This window comes from Procambarus clarkii, chromosome 28 (genome assembly GCF_040958095.1).
Source record: "Procambarus clarkii isolate CNS0578487 chromosome 28, FALCON_Pclarkii_2.0, whole genome shotgun sequence".
NCBI lineage: Eukaryota > Metazoa > Arthropoda > Malacostraca > Decapoda > Cambaridae > Procambarus > Procambarus clarkii.
This window is the reverse complement of record NC_091177.1, coordinates 2,800,366-2,825,273: the sequence shown is the minus strand read 5'-3', so window position 1 is coordinate 2,825,273 and position 24,908 is coordinate 2,800,366. Positions and strand designations below refer to the sequence as shown.

General features: G+C 44.3%; 1 protein-coding gene across 1 annotated transcript; it reads right to left on the bottom strand.

Moving 5' to 3' along the window:
* Nucleotides 1-604: 604 nt before the first annotated feature.
* Nucleotides 605-24,174, bottom strand: LOC123755035 (protein C-ets-1; the record flags this gene model as incomplete). The annotated part of the gene is given in 3 exon segments (XM_069332776.1): nt 605-4,938; nt 5,186-5,978; nt 24,145-24,174. Coding segments are annotated over 3 exon segments (887 nt in total), but the record flags the coding sequence as incomplete, so codon positions are not given.
* Nucleotides 24,175-24,908: the final 734 nt, after the last annotated feature.

The following is a 24,908-nucleotide window of genomic DNA, read 5'->3' as shown; positions in this document are numbered from 1 at the left end:
AAAAATAACCCCATTAAGAAACATATCAGTATAGTAAGTGATGACTTCGAACATAAAGGATCCAAAGGTTCTCAACATCCTCCCTCCAAATACAGTATAACAGGATTTACCAACAGGCTTCTAATTGTGCTCAAGTAAGAAGTTGACACATAACCAACAAGAGTTATTTGACCCACCAGTTGCAAGAACCAACAATTTGATAAGATCACTAAGAAATCTGGCTATCCTCCAGACAACAGTGACCACCACAAGGTAGATAATCCATGTAGTAAGCTGCAGTAGTCATCACAATTTAGTTTGATAATGCATGTGGCGTATGCATTGCGGTTTATTTTAAGCACCTTGTCAAGTAAATAAAAGAACTAGTAAAAAATTAAATACGGTAGCCATAATGACTGTTTATCAGAGAATTTGCAGTAAGACAAAACTCATCAATTATACTGTTTAAACTGATGCTCTATTTGCTTGGTTATGCTCCCTAAGCGTTACAGCCTCAGACATCATTCTCGGGTCCTTTAGATGTTGCTTTCCTACTTTCAGTAGATTTTATTGTGTTTTGTACTTAATATTGTTTTCTATCTAAAGGATAAATGACACCAAGAAATACAATCATTCTTTTATTTTTAGCTTTTTACACATCCTGTATATACAACAGCCATGGGAATTTTGGTAAAAACTTGAAGCCCATTTTTTGAGATTCTGCATCTTCAACAATATTGAGCTTATCACAAGAACCAATATGGCTTGTCAAAATATAGCTCACATCAAAATTCTCGAAAATATCTATTGTAATTAATTTAATTTATATCAGGTATATATATTCAAATTAGAGACCAGAATAATAATTTGTAAAAAAAATCATTAGAGCAAATTCTGAACTTATAAGTATATTAGCATTACAACTAGAGCTTAAAGCATGAAATTATAATTACATACTTTGGAAATGTATGACCAACATTCATCTTAGCTTCAACATTCATAAGTCTAAAACTAGAGACAAAACATAACTATGTACACATCATCAAGTCCAGAATACAAAGGAAACAAGTGAAAATAAATATTAATAAATTTGGCCATAAATAATGATGCACACAAATTTTTGGCATCATTGTAGCTGGTTATTCAAGGCAATTGTATCTTGTTTTGTAGCTAATTTATAAATGCTTTTAAGTATAACAAAAAAAGATATTATTACCTTTAAAATACAGCTGATAGGGATTCTTAAAAGCAAGATCAATATGAAAATAACTAATGCCTTCAAGCATTTTATACCTCCAACTTAACAGTTTATTTAATTTTAATACACAAACAAAATAATTTAATTAGAGCCATGAATCGAGTTATCGCAAACACAGTATTAAAACCAAGCCGTATTGTAACTACAGTATTTACATGTAAATAATCTGAATATAAATATTAATGGCAGCCGAATCAAAATCCCATTCAATAAACTGAGAAGCACCTGGATCAGGTATTGAGGCTACTAAAATATTGCTGGAGCTAGCTAGTCTCATGGGGCATCTTGCGGCAGAATCCTCGGCTCCTCAGTGCAGTCATCACACCGATGCTGCTCTAGGGCATCACTTTCTCAACAACCAAGCATCAAACATAGTAAATCATATACAAGGTTTATCTTGCAGTTCTACATTGTTTTGTAATCTGCAACTACACACCTTTTATATACTATGTGTATGTGTGTGTGTGTCTATGTATATACTGTATATAATTTATACTGTATATATATAGATATGGTATATATAAATATATATACAGTGTATATAAATATATATACTGAATGTCATATCTAATAGCCAGAGTTGCCTAAAAAGCTGAATTTATTAAAATTTTCCTTTATCAAACATTTTAATTTATATACACGTATTTATAGATATAATCTTTAAAAAAAACAAGATATGCAAACATTTAAATTTAAACTAAAACTAACTTAGCAAACCTGGCCTAACCTAAATATGCCTAGTATTCTTTAACTCTGGTGCCTAACGTAAATAAAACTAGGCCTAAATAAATTAGTAATTATTATACAGCAATGTCAATTAAAATGTATTGACTAATTTGTGCAGATATGCAAGAAAATACAGTTGCCTAACAAGCAAATTGGTCCTAGCCTAGTTATTCAGTTCTGGCTATTAGATATAACATGTATGTTAAATATGCACATGTGTCCTTACAAACATACATTCAAGTTCATTAGCACTTGATTTATTTGGTAAAATAACTGTTCACTGGACAATCTACTGACCTCTCAGATATCCTTTGAAACCATGCACATTGGGCACTGGTAATGACTTGAAATTAAACAGCTGTCTTCTGTCATTACTTAAAAACTAAGCTCATACATCAGACATGAAATGTTAATAAAGTTTTAGGTCAATTGGGCCCATGTGTGTGTTCAAAACTCTCAATAGTTTAGAACCAAGACTTTATCACCCATTCACATCTATGTGCGAGTTTAGCATTTATTGGTTTCAGCCATGGCATTGCAACTTGCTGTTATTATTTTATAAAACAAACTCTACAGCCAAAGGCAAATAATGAACTGGATCAGTAATAAAGTTTTATGTGGCTAAAAGCTAATTTCAGGCTAACTAGACCAACAGTTATCATCAGCCATTATGCTGGTTTTACAACTATCAACACTCTACTTGAGCACCAAGGCTATGATGTTTTTTAAAAGGCTGGAAGCCCGTAAGGAAGTTTTTATTTCTTAATATACATTACTTTGCAACAGGTTTTCAGCCTGAAAACTGCATGTCGAAGGTACCACTGAAATTGTCACAAGGGTGAAATCAGATAGCATCAGGTCTATGAAAGAGTGAGTAGTGGCACCCATCTGTGGGCTTGGCACGTATGTCTATTAGGCATGAGATAGGACGGCTCCTGTAAAGTGTGGGCGGAAATTACGGCAGAAATCACTGGTGACGGTTGTAAGCTCAGCTTAAATTTGCAGTTAATGACTAAAATTCTACAGAACTTTATGCCACAGGTAACTAGAAGTTTGAACTTCTGTGCTGAGATAGCTTAAAGTTTGAGCTTTTTATATGCCAAAGATGGTTGTAAATTTGAACTTGTATAAGCTAAGGAAGACTGGAAGTTTGAAGTTCTAACCGAGGATGGCTGGAAGAATTATGGTTGTGGTAGGAGCAGTTATGTCCTTGTAAGTCTTTGTAAATAACATATTTCTTTTTGGTATTTGTCATTGTTTTTAAGGTCATGAGTGATTAGAACATTACAATGAGGATATCCAATTTGATTGTCATATTTCAGAAGATAAAATCCAACAGTCAATATTTTCAACAAGTTATCACAACAAACAACAAAACACCATTACCTCCAGTTGCAAGAATCATGGAGAATTGTAAAGTTTTTCTATACAAAATAAAATTCTTGATAAAATAGTACACAAATACTGATTTTATGGATTTGCTTTCCTACTACATCACAGTCTGTGTATTGTGACCTGGAATTAAAGTTTAGAAGTAACATCACATTTTTATTTTCAAGATTTGCCCTTAGTACCACAAGCATCTGGCTTTTTATGCAGGTACAATGTCTAGTAAGAAGTACACTAGTGAAAAAACTGGTACCCCCTGAGAACCTAACAAGTAAAATAGTTTATAGCCCCGAGGAGCTCGTGTAAGGGACCACAGTGGTGAGGTTGTTTGTCCCTCTTAGAGGATCATACCACTGGAAGCATTGCTATTGAAGCCGTTTATATCTTTGGGGAATGCACTTGTGGTTAAACTAGTATACAGTACAGTACTTAAGAAGACCTCGTTGGTGTGAAGCAGCTGGTACATTTAAGAGACCTCAGTGAAGTGCATGGCCCCCTCAGGGAAGCCTCAGTAAGTGCTTGGTTCCCATGCATCTACCGCAAATTGTTTAGTCCTCAGAAAGACCATTGGGATAAAGAAGGCACGATGGAAGATCGCTATTTAGTCGAGCAGCAGTAAAAGGCAGTCACACCAGTGGTACTGACTCTTGATTTCTATGACAATTCAAAGCCCTTATCACATTTTGGTGACTTCTTGGACCCTGCTTTGCCACCTTTGATACTGCTGGGGAACTTTTTTTATATATATTTTTTGAAAGTTAGTGACAGCAAGCTAAGGGCTATATATATATCGATCATATATGCAAAAATAAAAAATGGCCACTCCAATTTGTGACACCTACTATTTTGACACTAATACATAGCACTTGTAGTTTTGAAAGCACTCTTTATAGTCATCTCCATGAATCACTACGTCCATAACTTAAAATAATTAATATTACAGTCAGGTCTTGTGCACAGAACAAGTACAGGTACAATTGGCTGTTTACATGAATTTTGCACACAGCAGCTGAGCACAGACAATAACTGTGCACAACAGTGGCTGTGCACAGAAACACCTCTGCACAGGTACAAGGTGTGCACACAACACAAGCACACCAACATGGACTGGGCAGCATCCTCCACACATCTGACTATACAAACATAAAATCTAGTCTAAATGCCCGACAAATGGCATACTGTATTTACAAAAATAAAACTATTAAAAAAATTCCACATTAACTGTGGAACATGTTGTCGATAAAAATGCAGATACAGCCTTTTAACAAAGTTATATGTGAATGTTTGGCTAACCAACAATGTCGGCAGGCGGCAAATTTGCTGTTGGTACTGTATTGATTTTATTGAAGAATAGATCTGGCTAAGAAGCACCCAGCAGCAGCACAGAACAAAATGTCTCTGATAACTATAAGGAAGCAAGTCCCAAGAAATAAAGGTTATGGGATCTCTGACCCCACCCTGCCTGACCTGCTCTGCACTATAACTCTGGGGAAGGGAAGAGGTCGACAGTTTGAGTCACACTTCAATCATCATCCTTCTTCTCGGGTTTGAGATCAACCATTGCATGGAGTTCCTCCGGCGAGTAACTGCAAGACGAGACAAATATTAATTTATTTTTTTTTTTTATTTTTTTTTTTACATTTCCTCAGTGATTTATGTTAATTAGAATTAGTTTTATAACAGGACAGCACAAGAAAAACTTGATCTTAACACACAATACTCTTACAATATCTTCTAAAATACAAAGTTCAACAATGCCATCTATATACAGTACTGTATAGTAATTAGTATCATAAATAAAATATCAAGGGGGAACAATTTTACTAGACTTACCCAAGTAGTGACTGGAGGTCACAGACAAATCGGTAAACATATCGCTTGCCAGCTGTCTTGTGAATTATGTTCTTGTCATAATAATACCGCAGACCTCGGGACAACTTCTCATAGTTCATCTTAGGCTTGTTCTTCCTCATGCCCCAGAGTCGCGCAACCTCATCTGGGTCTGTTAATTTGAACTCCCAGCCATCACCTGTCCAAGAGATGTGTTGCTGCTGTTTCTTGTCTGTAAGCAGCTCCAAGAGGAACTGCCACAACTGGATAGGTCCAGAGCCAGTGAAACAGGGACCACCATTACCAGTTTGGTACCCCAGCGCCGCAGAACTAGGGCCAAGGAGGCCAGGGGGAGGCTTAGTGTCCGGGGTAGCAACATCAGCACGAGTTGGTAGATAGTGAGCTAAATTGGGGCCCCCAACACCACTGTTGATCTGCGAGAGGTCATGTCCCTGCGCAGCTGCTGTCGCCCATGGCTCTGGTAGCGCTTGTGGTACTGTCTGGAACTGTGGGTCGTAGTGCGGCGTTGAATAACCATCAGGGTACTCATGTGTATACCTGTGGGTGGCTGTGGGCTGTGGGTACTTGAAGTAGGACAACCGATACTTGTCATGGAGACTGTAAAAGTCATGTGCAGATGGGTCGAGGTAGTGGACAGCAGGGTGATGGGAATCAGGCAGTGTGTGGTAGGGCTCTGGGTCAGCTTCGGTGTAAGGTTGGGGTACGAATCCTCCCGGGGAACCCTCTGATGGGGGCTCGCTCACCGCACCCATGCTTTCTGCACTTGGATAGCCACCTGTAAAAAAAAAAAAAATCTTAATTTTCTTGGCAATAACTAAGTTCATATAGCTCTTACATTAGTAATAACTAAATATTGTGTGTTCACATGGAAGGCAATGAATGTAACTGGGTTGGCACATTTCAAGATACGAATAGGGTAATGTAAAGAGTAATACAGCAGCACCTCCAAAATAAAACTTCCTACCAATGTTGACAGGAAAGTTAATTCTTTAATTTATGTTGAGTATCAAAGTGGCTATTTAATGAACAATTTTCAGCACTTTAACAGTATTCTAAGAATATGATTTTAATAGAGGTACAGTACGGATCAAGAATACATATTAGTGTACTCTGGCACAGAGTGTATAATTACTTTAGTGTAGTCAAATGATGAGAGCTATGTTCGTGGTGTCCCAATTTTCCCAGTACCCTGTCGCATGATGCTTTGAAACCACTAGTGACAATGTTGGCATCCACTGTCTTTTCACTTGTTCACTCTGTTTGCAAAGAAAAAAAATTCTGCAATTTGATTTTTTTAGTTTAAATCTGTCATCTTATTCTTGATGTTGCAGCATTCCATCTGTCTGTCAAATCTGTCATCTTGTTCTATGGTGTTGCATGCTTGATTTATCAAGCAATTTCTCTTTATCAATTCTGCCGTTTGTGTGGTGTAATGGGCGCGCACATATGTATAGGGTGCACACATGTATGTAGGGTGAGTGGATGTGTTGAGGGCGTAGTAATTAAATTATTGAGAGTAACCAAAAGTGTCCTTGATGATTTATGTTCGAATCGTTGATCTATTTCTACGTTCTTCACTTGGAAGTTGAAAATTAACTCTTTAAATGTTATTTTACAACTGTATTGGCTGGACACTGAATGATGCATTTCATCGAAGCTTTCAATATCTTAAGAGGCAAAAGGTAAGTAGATTCTTCAAGAGGAAACTAGATTTATTCCTCCAAGGAGTGCCGGACCAACCGGGCTGTGGTGGGTATGTGGGCCTGGAGGGCCGCTCCAAGCACCAGCCTAGTGGACCAAACTCTCACAAGTCAAGCCTGGCCTCGGGCCGGGCTTGGGGAGTAGAAGAACTCCCAGAACCCCATCAACCAGGTATCAACCAGGTAGATACAAATGAAATGAAACAACAGTATTGTAAATAACTGTGTAGGGTAAGGTTGAAGTATTACTCAGTCGATGCCTTGGGGTTCTGGGAGTCGATGTCGATGATGGGGTTCTGGGAGTTCTTCTACTCCCCAAGCCCGGCACCGAGGCCAGGCTTGTCTTGTGAGAGTTTGGTCTCTCTATATATTAACCAATATTTGGTTAATATTTTTGTTGTTGTATCCCTCAGTTATTTCTTTGTTCATCAGGATATCACTGGTGATTTTCTGGTTGTAACACCTTGTCAGTTGTGTGCTGTATCAGATATCTTGAGAGGTCTTGCCTATATATTGAAATCCTTGGAGCTTGATTTCTTGCAGGAAGTACCGGACCAGCCAGGCTGTAGTGGATACATGAGCTTATGGGTTGCTGCTAGCAACAGCCTGTTGTACCAAGTTATCACAAGTCGAGTCTGACCTCAGGCTGGACTCGTGGCGTAGAAGACCTCCCGAGACCCTATACAGGTAACACAATCCCTCCCCATGTGGGCATGTTAGGACAGACGACATTCATTTCATTAGAAACTTTTGAAACGAAGTGGTAGAAAATGTTTGAATGCATTTTAAGGAAAAGTTGCATGACATTATAAAGATATTACTTTTTAAGAAATCCTCAAAATGGCAAGAGGTGACGCATCCGGATGGGGGGAGGGGGGGGGGTGTTCACAGGTATGACGCACAGGAGGGTCACAGGGTTACATTGCAGATACACACAACTTCACTGCTTCAGGCACTTGCACCTATGCAACACCCACTCATCATGCTCTCTACAACAGCCACTATACCTCATCACTATCCCCCTTGCACCTATGTAACTCCTACACCCATCCCTCTAAATGGCCCTCCTCCCTCCTACAACCCCCATTCCCTCTTACACCCTACCTATATCCCACTCGCCCACCCATTACCCCCTACACTACCCATTCCCCTACTACATTACCACCTTTTCCCTACACCAGCCGTTCCATAACCCACCCACTCCATACATCAAGTATAGAAAACATTCATACTTGATTAAGACAAAAATTAAATTTGAAATATCGTACAGTTTGTCAAATTATCCATGTTCAAAGAAAAGTAACTACATTTGCAGGTATATACTTAAGTCAATCCATCCTCCAAAAAATGATAGTACATGTAGCTATTATGAATGGTATATAGTAAAGTAAAATAATAGTAATGGTAATAATGGTATATAGAGTAAAATATATGGACAGTACCTCCCCCAAACCCCAGAAAGAAACACTTTTGTGTTTCTTTTGTAAAATTACTTTTGTAAAATTAATTTTTGCCGAGGGCCCGAGGAAGGCGGTAACGACCAAACAGTTCCAAGACCTATTATAGTTAATTAAGCTTAAGATTGCAAGCGCAATCTTAAGCCTATCTTGTGGTTATCTTGAGATGATTTCGGGGCTTAGCGTTCCCGCGGCCCGATCCAGGCCTCCTTTTTGTTACACCCCCCCCCCCTCCCCCCAGGAAGCATCCCGTAGCAGCTGACTAAGTAATTATCAAAAGATGGCACCAAACCGGGAAGGCTATGAGCAGCTGACTAATTCCCAGATACATATTTACTGCTGGGTAACAGGGGCATCAGGATGAAAGAAACATTTTGCCCATCTGTCTCCGCCTCCACCGGGGATCGAACCCGAAACCTCAGGACTACGAATCCGAAGCGCTGTCCACCCAGCTGTCAGGCGCCCCTGCGCAGATGTACTTGACAGTGTCAAGACAATAAATATCGACTAAACATTGTGGTGGTGCTAGCAAAATTGCTATTGTAACCTTTCTTTCATAAGTCTTAAGGTAGATTATACTTACAAATTCCAAAAGTCTGTCAAATTACATATAAAATTCCGAGACAGACCTGTTTACATTTAAATTTACATAATTAAGACAATATATTATGTAACGTTAGATGATATTTAAGTTATAATAAATATGTAATTATTTATGTAAATAAAACTCAGTAAATCGGCGAAAAAAATATTTCCTTGGAAGACAGTGTTGGCTTATTTAAACGCGCATGTCTAGCTTCTTGCGTTGTGCGCATAAACAATTATGCACAACGCATCAGCGTCGCATTATAGAACTAGCGACTATTTTTCCTTGAATGTAATCAAATGTAAACAACAATCTATGAAAGTTTACTCTCGCTATCCATAAAACTCCCGCTGGATTCGCTCTCTACAACCCTAAAGCAATAATGTAGTGAATAACTTACTGTACGTATGTCGCAATTGAGGCTTTACACCATACAGCGTCCAGCATACCATGTTCCTGGTTGCTTACACTACAAGACTTGAAGTATTGCACCAGTGAGATTGTTGGTCGGCGTTCTCTGCAGCAAAAGGTCTCTTCGTGCGTTGTTGTATGTCGCTTACGATCACATTAAAACCAGGAACTCGCGAAAAACATGGCTTTGACAATTTATTCTGGAATATCTGTAAGTGTAACTAAAGTTAACACTAGGCAGAAATGTGAAGTGGTAGTCGACGTTCCAGAGGGCCATCCACTACCAGCTACTCCAGGATGGCGCTGGAACTCGACTGGCATCGCTTCTAGTCCCTCACTCCTGCGCAGTCCTCCACTAAAACCCCCCTCACATTTCAAGAGCCAAAGCCCTAATCAACTTAATGTTAATTCCAGCTCTTGTGAGCCTCCGGCACAAAGGCGATACTGGGGTCGTGGGTACGAGTGTGGGTTATGGGCCTCTTGGCCTCTTCCCAGCAGTAATGGCGGCAGGTGAGTACAAGAAGAACCTACTTCCCAGTCGTTTCGTTGCCACTTCGACCCCGCGACCTGTGCATTTTCTAATCTGCTAATTGGGTTACGACCCTTGACCTGTGAGGGGTATTGTGCCGGCAGCCACTCTCCAAAGGTACCAGCTCGCACGCACTTATTTCATAAAGTCTTCCCTATATTGCACCCGTATTTTAACTTGGTGACAACAGAAAAGCAAAGATATAGTCAGAACATTTGAAGCTTTTTGTCTAACACTCTCAGCCGTTAACTAGCGGAAGCAGGTCACCGCAGGGTACATCTCCACGAAAGGCTGCCAACCGTCACAGGCTCACATCAAAGCTATAATTCAATTGTTAAGAACGGATGATTTGCGATATGCTTAAGAGTTTTTATTTGTAAGTCAGCAAAAAGGCACTCGTAATTTGCTGAGAGGGCAACACTCACAATGTGCATTAGCTCAGAGATTCAATTGTTATGCATATTATAATTTGTTATTACTGAAGAAATGACTATGTTAAGTCGTGGCAATAATTTACAGAAATGATAGGATGCGTTCTCTGCGAGTATGGTAGAAACGGCGAGTGGTTTCAGAGTCCTGATACGAGGGACCTTCGCCAGGTAAGAGGCACCAGAGGCACCACTAGGGAGGCAGGCTGATCGACACCATGAGCCCGACGCTGCCACCACAACCTGCGACGTCGAGAGGTGAGGATACCCTCGGAATAACCCGAGGCTGACACAACCAGACTGTAGTGGATATGTGGACCGCTCCAGCCTGTTGGACTAAGTTATCACAAGTCGAACCTGGCCTCAAGCCGGGCTCGGAGAGTAGAAAAACTTTCGAAACCCTCTCTAGGTATGCTCCAGGAACAAGGTATGGAAGAGGACAGCTTGAACTTGCTCCAGGAACAAGACAGCTTACGTCGCAAGCTGCCTTCGAAGCAACCCAGACGCAAAGATAATTTGGACAATAATGTCTCAAGGACAAAAACCTGATAAAAGGTTTACCTGCCAACTTTTGAAGCTCTTCGGGGACTATTTTTTCTGGTGATACTTAAGTTAAGCTGACGAACAATGATAAAATTATTTTTGATTAGCACCTTCATCACTTTATTTTTCGCTCATCAGTTTATGCTGCGTAGAAAGCCTAACTGCTGGGAACTGGCTTTTTTGTTTTTTCTCCCGGTATTAAAAAAAAATTTAATTTCAAAGTTCTCTTGCACATCCAAACCAACAATACGTAAAAATACATACAGTATAAATATAAATATATGTATGCCAAACACATCCGGCCCAAACACCCGGGTAATATGACCCTACAAAGTAACCTGGACGCCTTGGAAGACGGGCTGAAGACGTCATCTGCACACCGCGAGCGAGCGAGCGAGCGTGACTCTTTTCAATATTACAACTTTTGTAAAATAAGTGTTCTAGCGGAGATTGAGAATTCCATCCCACTTGCACAATGAAACTTGAATCGGAATCCTTTTCTTTCGTCCTCTTGAGACAATCACATCTTCGGAACAAGGAGTAGCCGGAGGCGGCTGCTGCTGCTGCTGCTGGTAGAGTCCATTTACTGATTGATTTAAGCCGCTCGAGGTGACAACAGTGTGTGTGAGCTAGGCAAGGTTTGTAAGCTGCTACTTGGGAGAAAGCAAGGAAGCTGTTGCTTGGGAAGATACCTAAAGTCTAGTAAGCTAGTCGAGGCAATAAAATCCTGTGATAACCTTACGAGATCCTACAGGAGGAGGACGACGTCGTGCCCAAGATGAGCAAAAATCAAGCATTATTAGACCAGAACTATATAAGTCGTGGCGAATGCTGGGACAGAGGTAAGTCACAGAGCTGCAGGCAGAGAGCAAAGCTGGATCAGACGAGACGCGGAATATCCATACCTGGAGCATACCTGGAGAGGGTTTGGGGAGTTTTTCTACTCCCCGAGCCCGACCTGGGGCCAGGCTCGACCCAACTGTATGATTGGATATTTTAAATGATGGATAAACAAGATAGATGAAGGAACGTGAAGCTCGTGTGAAATAACACAATACCAGGTGCCAGGTGAAGCAGCAACAGGCCCACACGGGGAAGGGAGACACTAATCATCAACAATCATGGTCACACCTAAGTAATCAAGCTATAACGATAGAAAACATTACTTTTACTTCTCCATTTATTTGATATTACTATAAAAATAACTGAAAATCGTGAAGGTTCCAAATTGAATATATTGTGATACATTTGCCTCTTGGTAAAATATAATGTTCTACTACATTTCCCGATATCTACTATCAGTGCTTCAGATAATCTTTTTTGTCAAAGTATGCGGGACTAAAAAAAAAAATTACGGTGCCTTGTACCCGTCGTGACCTGCTATGATAGCTGGGCCGTACCAGAGACATTTTCCAGGGATCGCGATGTGACCTGGGTTTATGGTCTCCACCAGGTCGTGACCTGTGATGAACCAGGCGCCCTGTCGTGACACGAACTGGAACACCCCACGAGCGCCGCGGCGGCGGAGAACGGAGCAACGGAGATGAGCGTCGCGACGGCGCAGTAACGACGTGCGGCGGCGGCGACGGCATCTCGCCAGAAGCTGCGCTCCTCCGCCGAGGTCAGGCCGGGGCGGGAGGTCAAAGGTCAAGCTCCAAACATTATGATACTAACCCAATTCACAGACAATTAAAGGGAAACTATCGTGTAAGGCACCGACCTCTGGCTGCCAAAGAGCGCATGTGCCTCCTTCCCTCCGCCGCCTCCAGTCACCACCCAGCGCCCTCTCTCTCACCTCCCCGACACATTCTCTCACCTCCACCTTCCCCAAAAAATTAATCCTGCCAGCCAGAGGTTGCCATAGTAATCAAATCCAATAGATGGCGTTTTCTCTATATAGAGAGCTGGCGCCCCCGTAGAGTTCTGTAACAGCCATTATCCTCCCTTCATATAGTCTAGGGTAGCTGCACAATTGTAGATGAACCTAAAGGTGATAATAATAATAATAATAATATTAACGACATTTGGCACGGTAGCTTGTATTATCATGGATATAATATGAATAATGATGGTCTTGTAGAGACTGGTAAATAATGGAGCTGACAGTGATGATCAGGATTATTGATAAAGCTTATAATAATGGTGAAACGGTCGTTAATGATCAATTACAATAACATAGGCGGCCAGAGGACACAAACAAACAAGCACTAAACACATCTCTCAATTTCTGTTGTAATGTCAGTCTTTTTTGTTCATCCCCCCATACCATTTTTTCGTCTCGACCAATCACAAGCCGCCACTGGGAGAAGTCTTTCGTGACTGGCATGGCTTTCCCCTGACAGACTGAAAGACCTTTCAACTTTCTATACGGGATAACCGGCTGGGTCACCCAGAGTCGAGACAATTCCAGACCTCTTCTTTGCTTTGGTTTACTGTAAATTCCCCCCAAAGCCAATTTCCACCCATTTATAAGCCCTATTTCTGGCAGTTTTGTGAATATTGTTACTCTAGTCCTTGTATTTATTTGTATTAGTGATATTGTTTACTACATTACCAGCTGTTGTAGTTTTAATAGGCCATACAGGAGCCACTTTTGACCATAGGGGTCACAATAATTTTAGCCTACAAATTGTCTAGAAAATTTTAATTTTATTTTTTCTATTTTATAAATTCCTAAGATAAATATATATTTCTAGATACAGATAGAGCTTCTGAATCTATGAGTGACGTATAAATCATCACAGTTGTGGCTGGACCGCACCGGTACACGACTACATAAACTCCTTACACAAAAACTAGCATCAAATTATTGTCACTTGCATAGGCTATATATAATATTGTAATTTAAATACTTTGAATTACAACATAATGCATAACAAAATCGTTGTAAAACATATTCAAAGAAAACTTTTTTTTTTGGGGGGGACGGAATTATTTCAACTTTTATAAATGTTTACATTAGATTTTACAATCTAATGTAAAACTTTCTGAATAAAGTTTGAGAACAGTAATATTTTAGAGATTCGGTCTCAAGTTCACACTGTGATTGTGAGCCGCATGAGTAGGTGTAAGCATGCTCCATAATGACTCTAAACATGGTTGATTGATTGATGAAGATTAAGCCACCCAAGAGGTGGCACGGGCATGACTAGCCCCGTAATCTTAACATAATCTCACTTTTTCTCTTATAATCCATACTCCCCATTACTCGTGCGTTTGGCAGAGGAGACGGCGGAGGCCGCACAATGCTGCCCTCTGGCGGAGTCCTCCAGTATTTTCCTCCAATATAATAATGTTTTCTGAGGTGTTCGCCACATCTGATTTATCCTTGACTTGTAACGATTTTATTTGACCAACAATTAATTATTATTAACTTGTAATTGTAATTAAGCTGGTTAGAATGATCCAGAGGAAAGATGAGGCTAAGCAAATGTGCGAGGTACAGGTCTAGGTCAGTCAAATATTAGGATGCATTACAGGCGAGGTTGTGATAGGTAAGGAGGCGAATACAGGTACAAAGATGGGGAATACAGGTACAAAGATGGGGAATACAGGTACAAAGATGGGGAGGGGAGGGGAGATTATTAAGGTTGAGAAGAGCGGCAAAATCCAATGAGTCAGTAGCTCATTGCGTTTATAAATGTGAGGAAAGGTGTTAAAAACACCTCCTAATTTGGTGCCTTCTTTTGCTACTTATTTATTTCTGGGTCAAGCCAAACTCACTTAGAATGAGAATGTAAATTCATTAAGATCAATCAGGTTTTTAAGTAAATTAGTGAATAATTGTACAATAAATAGAAACTGAAATGTAGCAACTATAACAGTTGTGTCTAACTTAATAGCAAGCAACTGGCAATGAGGAATTATTTACGATGGAATAATTCCCACGCAAACAAATGACAGTGGGAATTAATTACCATCTGGCATTATCTTGCACGAGTCTACTACAGTACATGATGAGAGAGCTTGGTTGTAGGGTACTCGGACTCTGGACTCGGTCAACTTAGAGTCTCTCCACCACTTCAAAATTTGGAACCACCGACCTAACAGCAGAGATAACGGCGGAAATGCCTCAACATTACACATTGTAACACGGGCTCATCTCTCGGCTGGAAATATGTACTCTCTCTCTACCACCGAGCGTCAGTGTAATAATACTGTAATGACTTCACAGCTCAATGCCCTCATATAAAAACATTACGTTCATATAAGGAAAACAAGACAGATTTGCATATCCGAAGTGGCACGCGTTCCCTACATGGCATCAGTTTTGAAGTGGTACTTTTATTTTCCGTCGTAGCACTCTCCCTGAAAGAGGGTAGGTACCCCTTTGTTGAAATGGTACCCCCTTCCATAAAGTGACCCCCTCCCCCTTGAAGGGCAACTCCTCGCTGAAGCGGCACCCCCTACATGAAGCGGCACCCCCTCCATGAAGCGGCACCCCCCTCCCCCCATGAAGCGGCACCCCCTCCCCCCTGCAGAATACAATGACTGTTGTAAGCATATGGACCATCCCACCGGATGTTTTCTTTAACTTGGGACCGTCGAGTGATACATAAACTGCTGCACGCGCCACAAGGCTCTAACAGATGACCGGACATGAAGGGCAACGCGTACATGCTTTCGGCTCCTAATTTTCGTCCTTCGAGTGCATGGTTCGTTGGCATTATCCTGCCCACATACCGCCCAGGCTTGGCACCCACTACGAGAGAAGGTCAAGAGGGCGGTCCCTCTTCAACACGTTAACGCGCAACACAGCTTTACACTATTATTTGTATAATAATTAATTATAATAATTAATATCATCGTCATTTGGAATCCTGTTAGGTGACGCTGTTCCTGTGTGCTTGTGCTCCTGTAGTTAAGATTTAACTCCAAGTGTGAGTGTGATTTTGAATATGAAATGTTAACATTATCACTCCTATAATTACATGAGGGGCCTATCACTCTCTATAACTCCTAAATTAGATGCATCCAGAGTACTTGCTACTAATATCGGGTTAATGTCTGTGGTCTTCAAGTTATTCCCGCCAAACACACACCGAAACTACGACGTTGGTACAACGTTCGAATAAGTTTTAACACCTCCTAACCAGTTATAACAACCAATATAGCAAGTTGTAACAACGTTCTGTCATAAACACGTTAAGCCAAGATGTAACAACTATATTACAAATTGTAACAAGCGGAAAATAGAGACAGTTTCGGTTTGTGTTTCCAGGGTTAAGACAAAATCCAAGACGCATCATGAACTGAATCCATCAGACTCAATGCTGTAACATCGAGGTTCTTCACACATTTTTTTGTATTTTACAAAATCCACAAAATGTATAATTGGAAGCGAGTACCACTATAGCACTTGGTACTATAGTGTACTTGTACCATAGTAACAAGCGTTGCAAAAAAAGCGACTACAGTACAGGTGTTCCCTTGAACGAGGCTGTGCAATTTCAACACTGCAATTGAAGCCACCAAATTGTAGTTACGAACCATCTTTGTCAATGGCTGTGCTAGAATGTACCTGTCAAATGTAACGTGTGCACATTAAACGTACAAAAATGTACAAGTTTGTACATTTTAACAGATAAACACAAAAAATAATATAGAAGTGAAGACAAGACCCGCACTGCCTCGGGTCGCTGCCAATAGCCTAACAAGTGACGTGTAAAAATTATAATGATAAAAAATAATAATGCTTGTATTATGTTTATTATTAGTATTATGAGTGATAACAATGTCATTATTAACAAAACCCAGCTCATAACTAGTACAGTCACCGCAGTAAATTTTGACTCGCTGACTGATAAATCCCAGCGAAGTTTGTCTAGTTCAAACTCTGTTGAAAAGATGATCTTCATTTCAATTACTATATACACTATATAATTACTATATTACACTGTAATACAGTATATACACTAACTAGAGGGTTTCGACGTTGTTTGTAAATAGCTAAAAATATTAAACGTTCGAGGTTTGTCGTGTTCCCGGGCATGTGGGTGTTGTCGCGTTCCCGGGGCATGTGGGTGTTGTCGCGTTCCCGGGCATGTGGGTGTTGCCGTGTTCCCGGGGCACGTGGGTGTTGCCGTGTTCCCGGGCATGTGGGTGTTGTCGTGTTCCCGGGGCACGTGGGTGTTGCCGTGTTCCCGGCATGTGGGTGTTGCCGTGTTCCCGGGGCATGTGGGTGTTGTCGTGTTCCCGGGGCATGTGGGTGTTGTCGTGTTCCCGGGGCATGTGGGTGTTGTCGCGTTCCCGGGGCATGTGGGTGTTGTCGTGTTCCCGGGCATGTGGGTGTTGTCGTGTTCCCGGGCATGTGGGTGTTGTCGTGTTCCCGGGCATGTGGGTGTTGTCGTGTTCCCGGGGCATGTGGGTGTTGTCGTGTTCCCGGGCATGTGGGTGTTGTCGTGTTCCCGGGCATGTGGGTGTTGTCGTGTTCCCGGGCATGTGGGTGTTGTCGTGTTCCCGGGCATGTGGGTGTTGTCGTGTTCCCGGGGCATGTGGGTGTTGTCGTGTTCCCGGGGCATGTGGGTGTTGTCGTGTTCCCGGGGCATGTGGGTGTTGTCGTGTTCCCGGGCATGTGGGTGTTGTCGTGATCCCGGGCATGTGGGTGTTGTCGTGTTCCCGGGGCATGTGGGTGTTGTCGTGATCCCGGGCATGTGGGTGTTGTCGTGTTCCCGGGGCATGTGGGTGTTGTCGTGATCCCGGGCATGTGGGTGTTGCCGTGTTCCCGGGGCATGTGGGTGTTGTCGTGTTCCCGGGCATGTGGGTGTTGTCGTGATCCCGGGGCATGTGGGTGTTGTCGTGTTCCCGGGCATGTGGGTGTTGTCGTGTTCCCGGGCATGTGGGTGTTGTCGTGTTCCCGGGGCATGTGGGTGTTGTCGTGATCCCGGGCATGTGGGTGTTGTCGTGATCCCGGGCATGTGGGCGTTGTCGTGTTCCCGGAAAGCGGCGAATCGTGCCTCTCCCAGAAGCCAATTCCTTACCCGGATTTTAGCCTGTCATTCGTAGCGAGATCAGCAACCGTTGGATATAAATGGGTTAACTAACCTGAGTAACAAAATGCGTACTAGTTTAACATTGCCCGCTGTCTTCTTCTCTAGTATTGGCGTCCTGTATGATAGCTAGTACCCGCGGGGACGTTAAGCCCCGAAATCATCTCAAGATAATCTCAAGATAGTACCCTGTGCTTTGTTTAGCACAGACAGTGGTATATAGCCTCCAGGGCTTGGTTATCTTGAAGTTATCTTGAGATGATTTCGGGGCTTTTTAGTGTCCCCGCGGCCCGGTCCTCGACCAGGCCTCCACCCCCAGGAAGCAGCCCGTGACAGGTGACTAACACCCAGGTACCTATTTTACTGCTAGGTAACAGGGGCATAGGGTGAAAGATTGCCCATTGTTTCTCGCCGGCGCCTGGGATCGAACCTAGGACCACAGGATCACAAGTCCAGCGTGCTGTCCGCTCGGCCGACCGGCTCCCGGTCGTGTTGTTGGCCCTTTATAAACGTGATTATTCTCTAAAAATGATATTGACAAAGTAAAGGTTGATTTGAGTCGGGGAAACCACAGGTGGTGGTAGAGTCAGCTTGGAAAGGTGCGGGGGGTAGGGGGTAGGTATCGTGCCGTGTGATAGCCAGATAACCAGCGGAAGTGACGCTACTCTCGCCCTTAACCGGATATCCTGCTATGTGTCGCAAGCGGGAATATCATCGCCGTGCGCCGCAGGTGAGGGCGGGCGAGCTGCGGCTTCACGGGTCGGAAGGATATACAGCATCTCCATCATCATCACCAGCATCACGGGAGACATCTCCCGTCACGCAGGGTGCAGTCGCACCTCCACAGATCTCCAGTATCATCTCTTGATACTGGTAATGGCTCAAAAGGGCCACCACCACTTACGGGCTATTCATGCCCGTGCCACCTTTTGGGTGGTTTAATCTTCATCAATCAATCACCAGCATCACTTTCATTGATGCGCTTCACTGACTCGTCCCTTCGTCGGGTCATTTATCGACTGAGTGGTTGATGTCTCGGCCTAACCCTGGCTCGTGCTCCAGCCCTTGCTTGTCCTCAGCCTCGTGCCGTGCTCTAGTATCTTTATGCAGGCGATGAGTCACAATAACGTGGCTGAAGTATGTTGACCAGACCAACACTAGAAGTTGAAGGGACGACGACGTTCCGTCCTGGACCATTCTCAAGTCGATTGAGAATCGACTTGAGAATGGTTCAGGACGGACCGAAACGTCGTCGTCCCTTCAACTTCTAGTATCTTTGTTCAGTATGGCGTTCCTTTAATTCCATGTCTCGGTAGCGTGCTTCATGCCTGTAGCGTAGTGATTAGCGCCATCTGGTCCTGGGTACGATTCCTGGGCAGTGTAAAACGCTTACCCGGATCTGGAATGAGCCTGATAGGGTTCTGGGAGATCTTCTACGTATCCAAGCCCGGCTTACGGGCTATACATGCCCGTGCAACTCCTTGCGTAGCTTAATCTTTATCAATCAATCGGCCCGGGGCCAGAGAGCTTGATCCAACAGGCTGTTACTTGAAGCGGCCCCTCAGGTCCACATATTCACTACAGCCCGATTGGTCCGGCACGTCTTGTAGAAAACTATCCAGTTTCTTCTTGAAGACTTCAAATTTTGTTCCAGCAATATTTCTTATATTACCGTGAGCTACAATGTCGATACAGTGTTTTCTGAGCCTATGGCACCTCTACTCTTCACTGGCTCTATTCTGCATTTCATTCACATATGGTTCACTCCAGTATGTAACCTTACTGTACAAATGTGGTACCTGACCCTCCAGTATCTTCCATGTATATATTTAGGGGGAGGGGGAAGGATGCAGAGATCAGCTCTCCGGATGTCAAAATTTACGGAAATCCTTCGGAAAGAGATGAGTGAGTTCCGGCGGAGGTGTGGTAGAGGTGAGGTAGGGGAGGGGTGAGAGAAGGTGAGAGAGGGTGAGAGAAGGTGAGGTAGAGGTGAGAGACTGGGTGGTAGAGGTGAGAGAGACCACGAAATTCATCTCCCCGGCTTGTGAACCCAGCAATCGGCAAGAATCGCTAACCGGGCCTCGTAGCCTGGTGGATAGCGCGCAGGACTCGTAATTCTGTGGCGCGGGTTCGATTCCCGCACGAGGCAGAAACAAATGGGCAAAGTTTCTTTCACCCTGAATGCCCCTGTTACCTAGCAGTAAATAGGTACATGGGTGTTAGTCAGCTGTCACGGGCTGCTTCCTGGGGGTGGAGGCCTGGTCAAGGACCGGGCCGCGGGGACACTAAAGCCCCGAAATCAACTCAAGATAACCTCAAGATAACCGGTAGTCGGATTTCGCGCAAGATACGATCACCGGCAATCTTATACAAGAAGCTGACCCTCGGTAGCAATATGAACGAAGAAATTGTTCACCAGTTAACTTCAGGTCAAAATCGTCCAGCGATAGTCGTATGCAAGGTCTGAAGTGGTAAACATTAGGAGGCGGTGGTCACCCGCACTGTCGATACCCCACAGGATGGACCCCGCGGTCCCATACACCGGCGGTAACCGCAGAGCGAGGCGGCGGCGGCGATCTCTCACACTGCCGTAACCGTCACACACACACACTTGCCGTGATGTTGACTCGGAGGAAACGTTGTTTTTCATAACCGCAGGAATTTCGCAGCTTTCGTGTCAACAGTGTGCTGGACAAACACTCTCTATTTGGCAGTGTCGGTGGTGGTCCGGCCCGCCCCACCTACCTCTCTGGCCTCCTCCTTCCTCTTCCCTCCCTTACCTTTCCTCCTTCCCTTACCTTTCCTCCTTCCCTTACCTTTCCTCCTTCCCTTACCTTCCCTCCCTCCATCAACACATTTCCCTGTCCAGTGAAGTATTAATCTAATAACAGCTACTGGAGACTGAGCCGGTTACACCAGCATTTCATATGGTATATATATATATCTCCAGCCCGTTCTCGCTAGCGTCCCCAACATCAAGAAACTGTCGTGCTAGAGTGCCCTTATCCTAACCTACCGGAGGACTCTCGAAGAGAAAACGGGACATTATGTCCATTTCGCCAGCCGCTATTTTGCAGTACGACAGTTTTTGGTCGTACAAAATGTGACGTTCTATTAGGAGGACGGGTTGACATATCTGCATATATAAAAGGCAAGCTTTGGGACGTATTCTAATAGCTGGTATATCCCACAGGGTGGAATGAGGTACACGGTAGACAGACCGGACCTGATAGGGTTGGAAGGGGCAGGACGGGGCGGGATTGGGCGGGACGGGCGGGACGGGGCGGGACGGAGCGGGACAGGGCGGGGCGGGACGGTGAAGACGGGGCGGGACGGGGCATGACGGGTGCAGGACGGGGCGGGACGGGGCAGGACGGAGCAAGACGGGGCGAGGCAGGCCGCAGCACCCCCGGATAAAGAGCCAGCATAAACAGGTCCTTCACCGGACAAGCGAGGCCCAGACCCCTAAAACGGGTCACTGGGATGTTAGTCAAACATAATATTAAACTCCATTCACAGTCCGGTTATCATCAGAGGTTTTGATATCCCATTGAGAGGGAAAAAAGAACGACACACTAGATAACGATTAATACATCCCATTATCCTGAGGGCTTTGAAGGGTGATGGTTAGGAGGGAGGGGAGAGTAGTGGGTCCGGTCTAGAGGGGCGGAGGTGACCGACGACTCAAACTCGCACCCTCGCCCTTATGTGGCCCTGCCGTAAGGTCGCTGGTGGCCCGGGGGTGTAATACGCCCCTGGGGAGAGTAGGGCGGTGTGTAGAGGAGCAACGGAGCATGTTGGGCCCTACAATGGGACTTCCGGCGGCGTCCTGCTACCTGTTGCCCTTAATCACATGAGCCCCTGACTATCCCCTCTACCTGCTACACCCTGATCATTACACCCTCCCACCTGCTGCCCCATATTATATATATATATATATATATATATATATATATATATATATATATATATATATATATATATATATATATATATATATATATATATATATATATATATATATATATATACACACTACACATGCATAGAGACGCGCGGGGTTCGATCCCTGGTCCAACAAAGTAGAGACCAACGGTAGACTAAACTAGAACTCTGGAAGAAGCCACTAACTGTTACTTATTCTCAACGCCAAAGTTTTGACTGAAGCATCTCAGGGATATCTGGGTATATACCTGCCTCCTGTCCCCCACGTCGTCAGTCACAGTTCTCACATGTGTACCTCTCTCTCTCTCTCTCTCTCACCAGGATGCAGACCTCAACCTAACTCCAAGGTACCTGGTTGATACCTGGTTGATGGGGTTCTGGGAGTTCTTCTACTCCCCAAGCCCGGCCCGAGGCCAGGCTTGACTTGTGAGAGTTTGGTCCACTAGGCTACCTGTTTACTGATAGGTTGAACAGCGGCATCAGATGAAAATAGATCTGCCTGTGGATTGTGAATCCAGAACCCGGCCCCCCTCGGCCGTGAGGACCTGTGTGAGTGAGGTCACACGTCGTGACGCTGAGTGAGGGGTCTTCTTTGTCACACACCGCTCGTCGTCCCGTGACCCTTCCCCCCCTCCCCCCCCCTACCTCGTCACGGGACGTGGAACGTCTCAAAGTGTGCCGTTATCAACACTTACAGGCCTCCATCTTCTTTCTTGAGATTATCTTGAGATGATTTCGGGGCTTTTTTTTTTTAGTGTCCCCGCGGCCCGGTCCTCGACCAGGCCTCCACCCCCAGGAAGCAGCCCGTGACAGCTGACTAACACCCAGGTACCTATTTTACTGCTAGGTAACAGGGGCATAGGGTGAAAGAAACTCTGCCCATTGTTTCTCGCCGGCGCCTGGGATCGAACCCAGGACCACAGGATCACAAGTCCTGTGGTCCATGGTAAATAAAAAAAAATAATACCACCTCTTTCTTCACATATTCCAAGTGCTATATGGTCCTATAGGCCTAGCGGTTTCTCCGTGGTATTTGCCGACCTACGAGCGGAATATTTCACGTTTTTATCACCTTATTCTTGGGGGAGACTATTTACGGTGTGGGAGGTGAAGCAGCCTGACTGTTGAGAGACACGGTAGCGGGAAGTATTGTAACATAAACGTTCAATTATGTAGGAAATTACATAAATATTTTGTTCAGCGACATGGTATAATAATGCTGGCGACTACTGTGCTGGCCACACACCTGGCGACTACGGTGTTGGCTACACACCTGGCGACTACGGTGTTGGCCACACCTGGCGACTACGGTGTTGGCCACACCTGGCGACTACGGTGTTGGCCACACACCTGGCGACTACGGTGTTGGCCACACACCTGGTGACTACGGTGCTGGCCACACCTGGCGACTACGGTGTTGGCCACACACCTGGCGACTACGGTGTTGGCTACACACCTGGCGACTACGGTGCTGGCCACACACCTGGCGACTACGGTGTTGGCCACACCTGGCGACTACGGTGTTGGCCACACCTGGCGACTACGGTGTTGGCCACACACACCTGACGACTACGGTGCTGGCCACACCTGACGACTACGGTGCTGGCCACACACACCTGACGACTACGGTGCTGCCCACACCTGACGACTACGGTGCTGGCCACACACACCTGGCGACTACGGTGTTGGCCACACACCTGACGACTACGGTGATGCTTCATCATCACCAGGACATGCTTGCTAAAATGATGATCGGTGTCAGATTAAACAACCACTACCAAGATGCGGTGTTATTGCTAGGTTTAGTACTAACATACACTACGTTATTTGTACTGTTAGGACGCGATGAGAGAGAGAGAGAGAGGAGAGATGAGAGAGGGAGAGATACGAGAGAGATGAGGGAGAGAGAGGAGAGATGAGAGAGGGAGAGATACGAGAGAGATGAGGGAGAGAGAGATGAGAGAGGGAGAGAAATGAGAGAGGGAGAGATGAGAGAGGGAGAGAGGGAGAGAAATGAGAGAGGGAGAGAGATGAGAAAGAGAGGGAGAGATGAGAGAGGGAGAGAGATGAGAGAGGGAGAGAGGTAAGAGAGAGAGAGAGAGATGAGAGAGGGAGAGAGATGAGAGAGGGAGAGAGGTACGAGAGAGAGAGGGAGAGAGATGAGAGAGGGAGAGATACGAGAGAGAGATGAGATGCGAGAAGTATAATGAGAGATGAGAGGGGGAGAAATAGGAGAGAGATGAGAGGAGGAAGAAAGATGAGAGACAGGAGAGAGATGAGAGAAGTATAATGTGAGATCAGAGAGCCAGCATCCCACCAACTAGTCATACAAGAAAGAGTGGGCGTCTCTTACCGTTCCTGCTCCACGCTCTTCTTCTGTTGTCTGAAAGTCGATACGAAAAGTCTTCAGTGAAATTGATAAAGGTTTCGCACATTGTTGATAGTACCAACTAATACAAATGTCAACCACAAATTAATTTACGAGTCAGTTTAATGTGTCAACAATTGTTTTTGGCAAACTTCAGAAGGTCCTTTTCAATGTCATGCAAATCAGCGTCTTAAAAGTTATCATTTCTTGGAATTGCTGAGATTATTTACACTTCGACTTTCAGTACCACACAAAGCGAAACCTTTTTTCCCCTTTCATGTGTTTGATAACCAGGTAATACGCTGGATTTCTGTAAGTTATTCAGACAGACCAAACCATGTTTTTGAAGCAACCTTTAAGAACGAGTCTTCAGGTACACTAAGAAAATACAATGATCACATTTGCTGTGTGTGCGTCTTGAGTTAAGGTTGGCGGCGGTGGCGGCGGTCCGGACACGACGTCTGTCCCTCCACAAGGCGGCCCACCAATAAATCAAGTCGGACGAAGCGATCTGTGGTGGTGGTGGCGGTGTGTGTGTGGGGGTGGTGCTGTGTGGGGGAGGTGCGTGGGGGGTGGTGCGGGTGTGTGTGTGTGTCGGCAGGTCCTGGGACGTGTGATCCCGCTCAATTAATGCTTTTGTGTGACGCGGACGGCCGGCCAACTTGTCGGCGAACACAGTTACCGGTTAGGCGCTTCCGACGCGCGCTTCCTCTCCGTAATATAATCTTTTCTTCGTCTTCCTGTTGCCG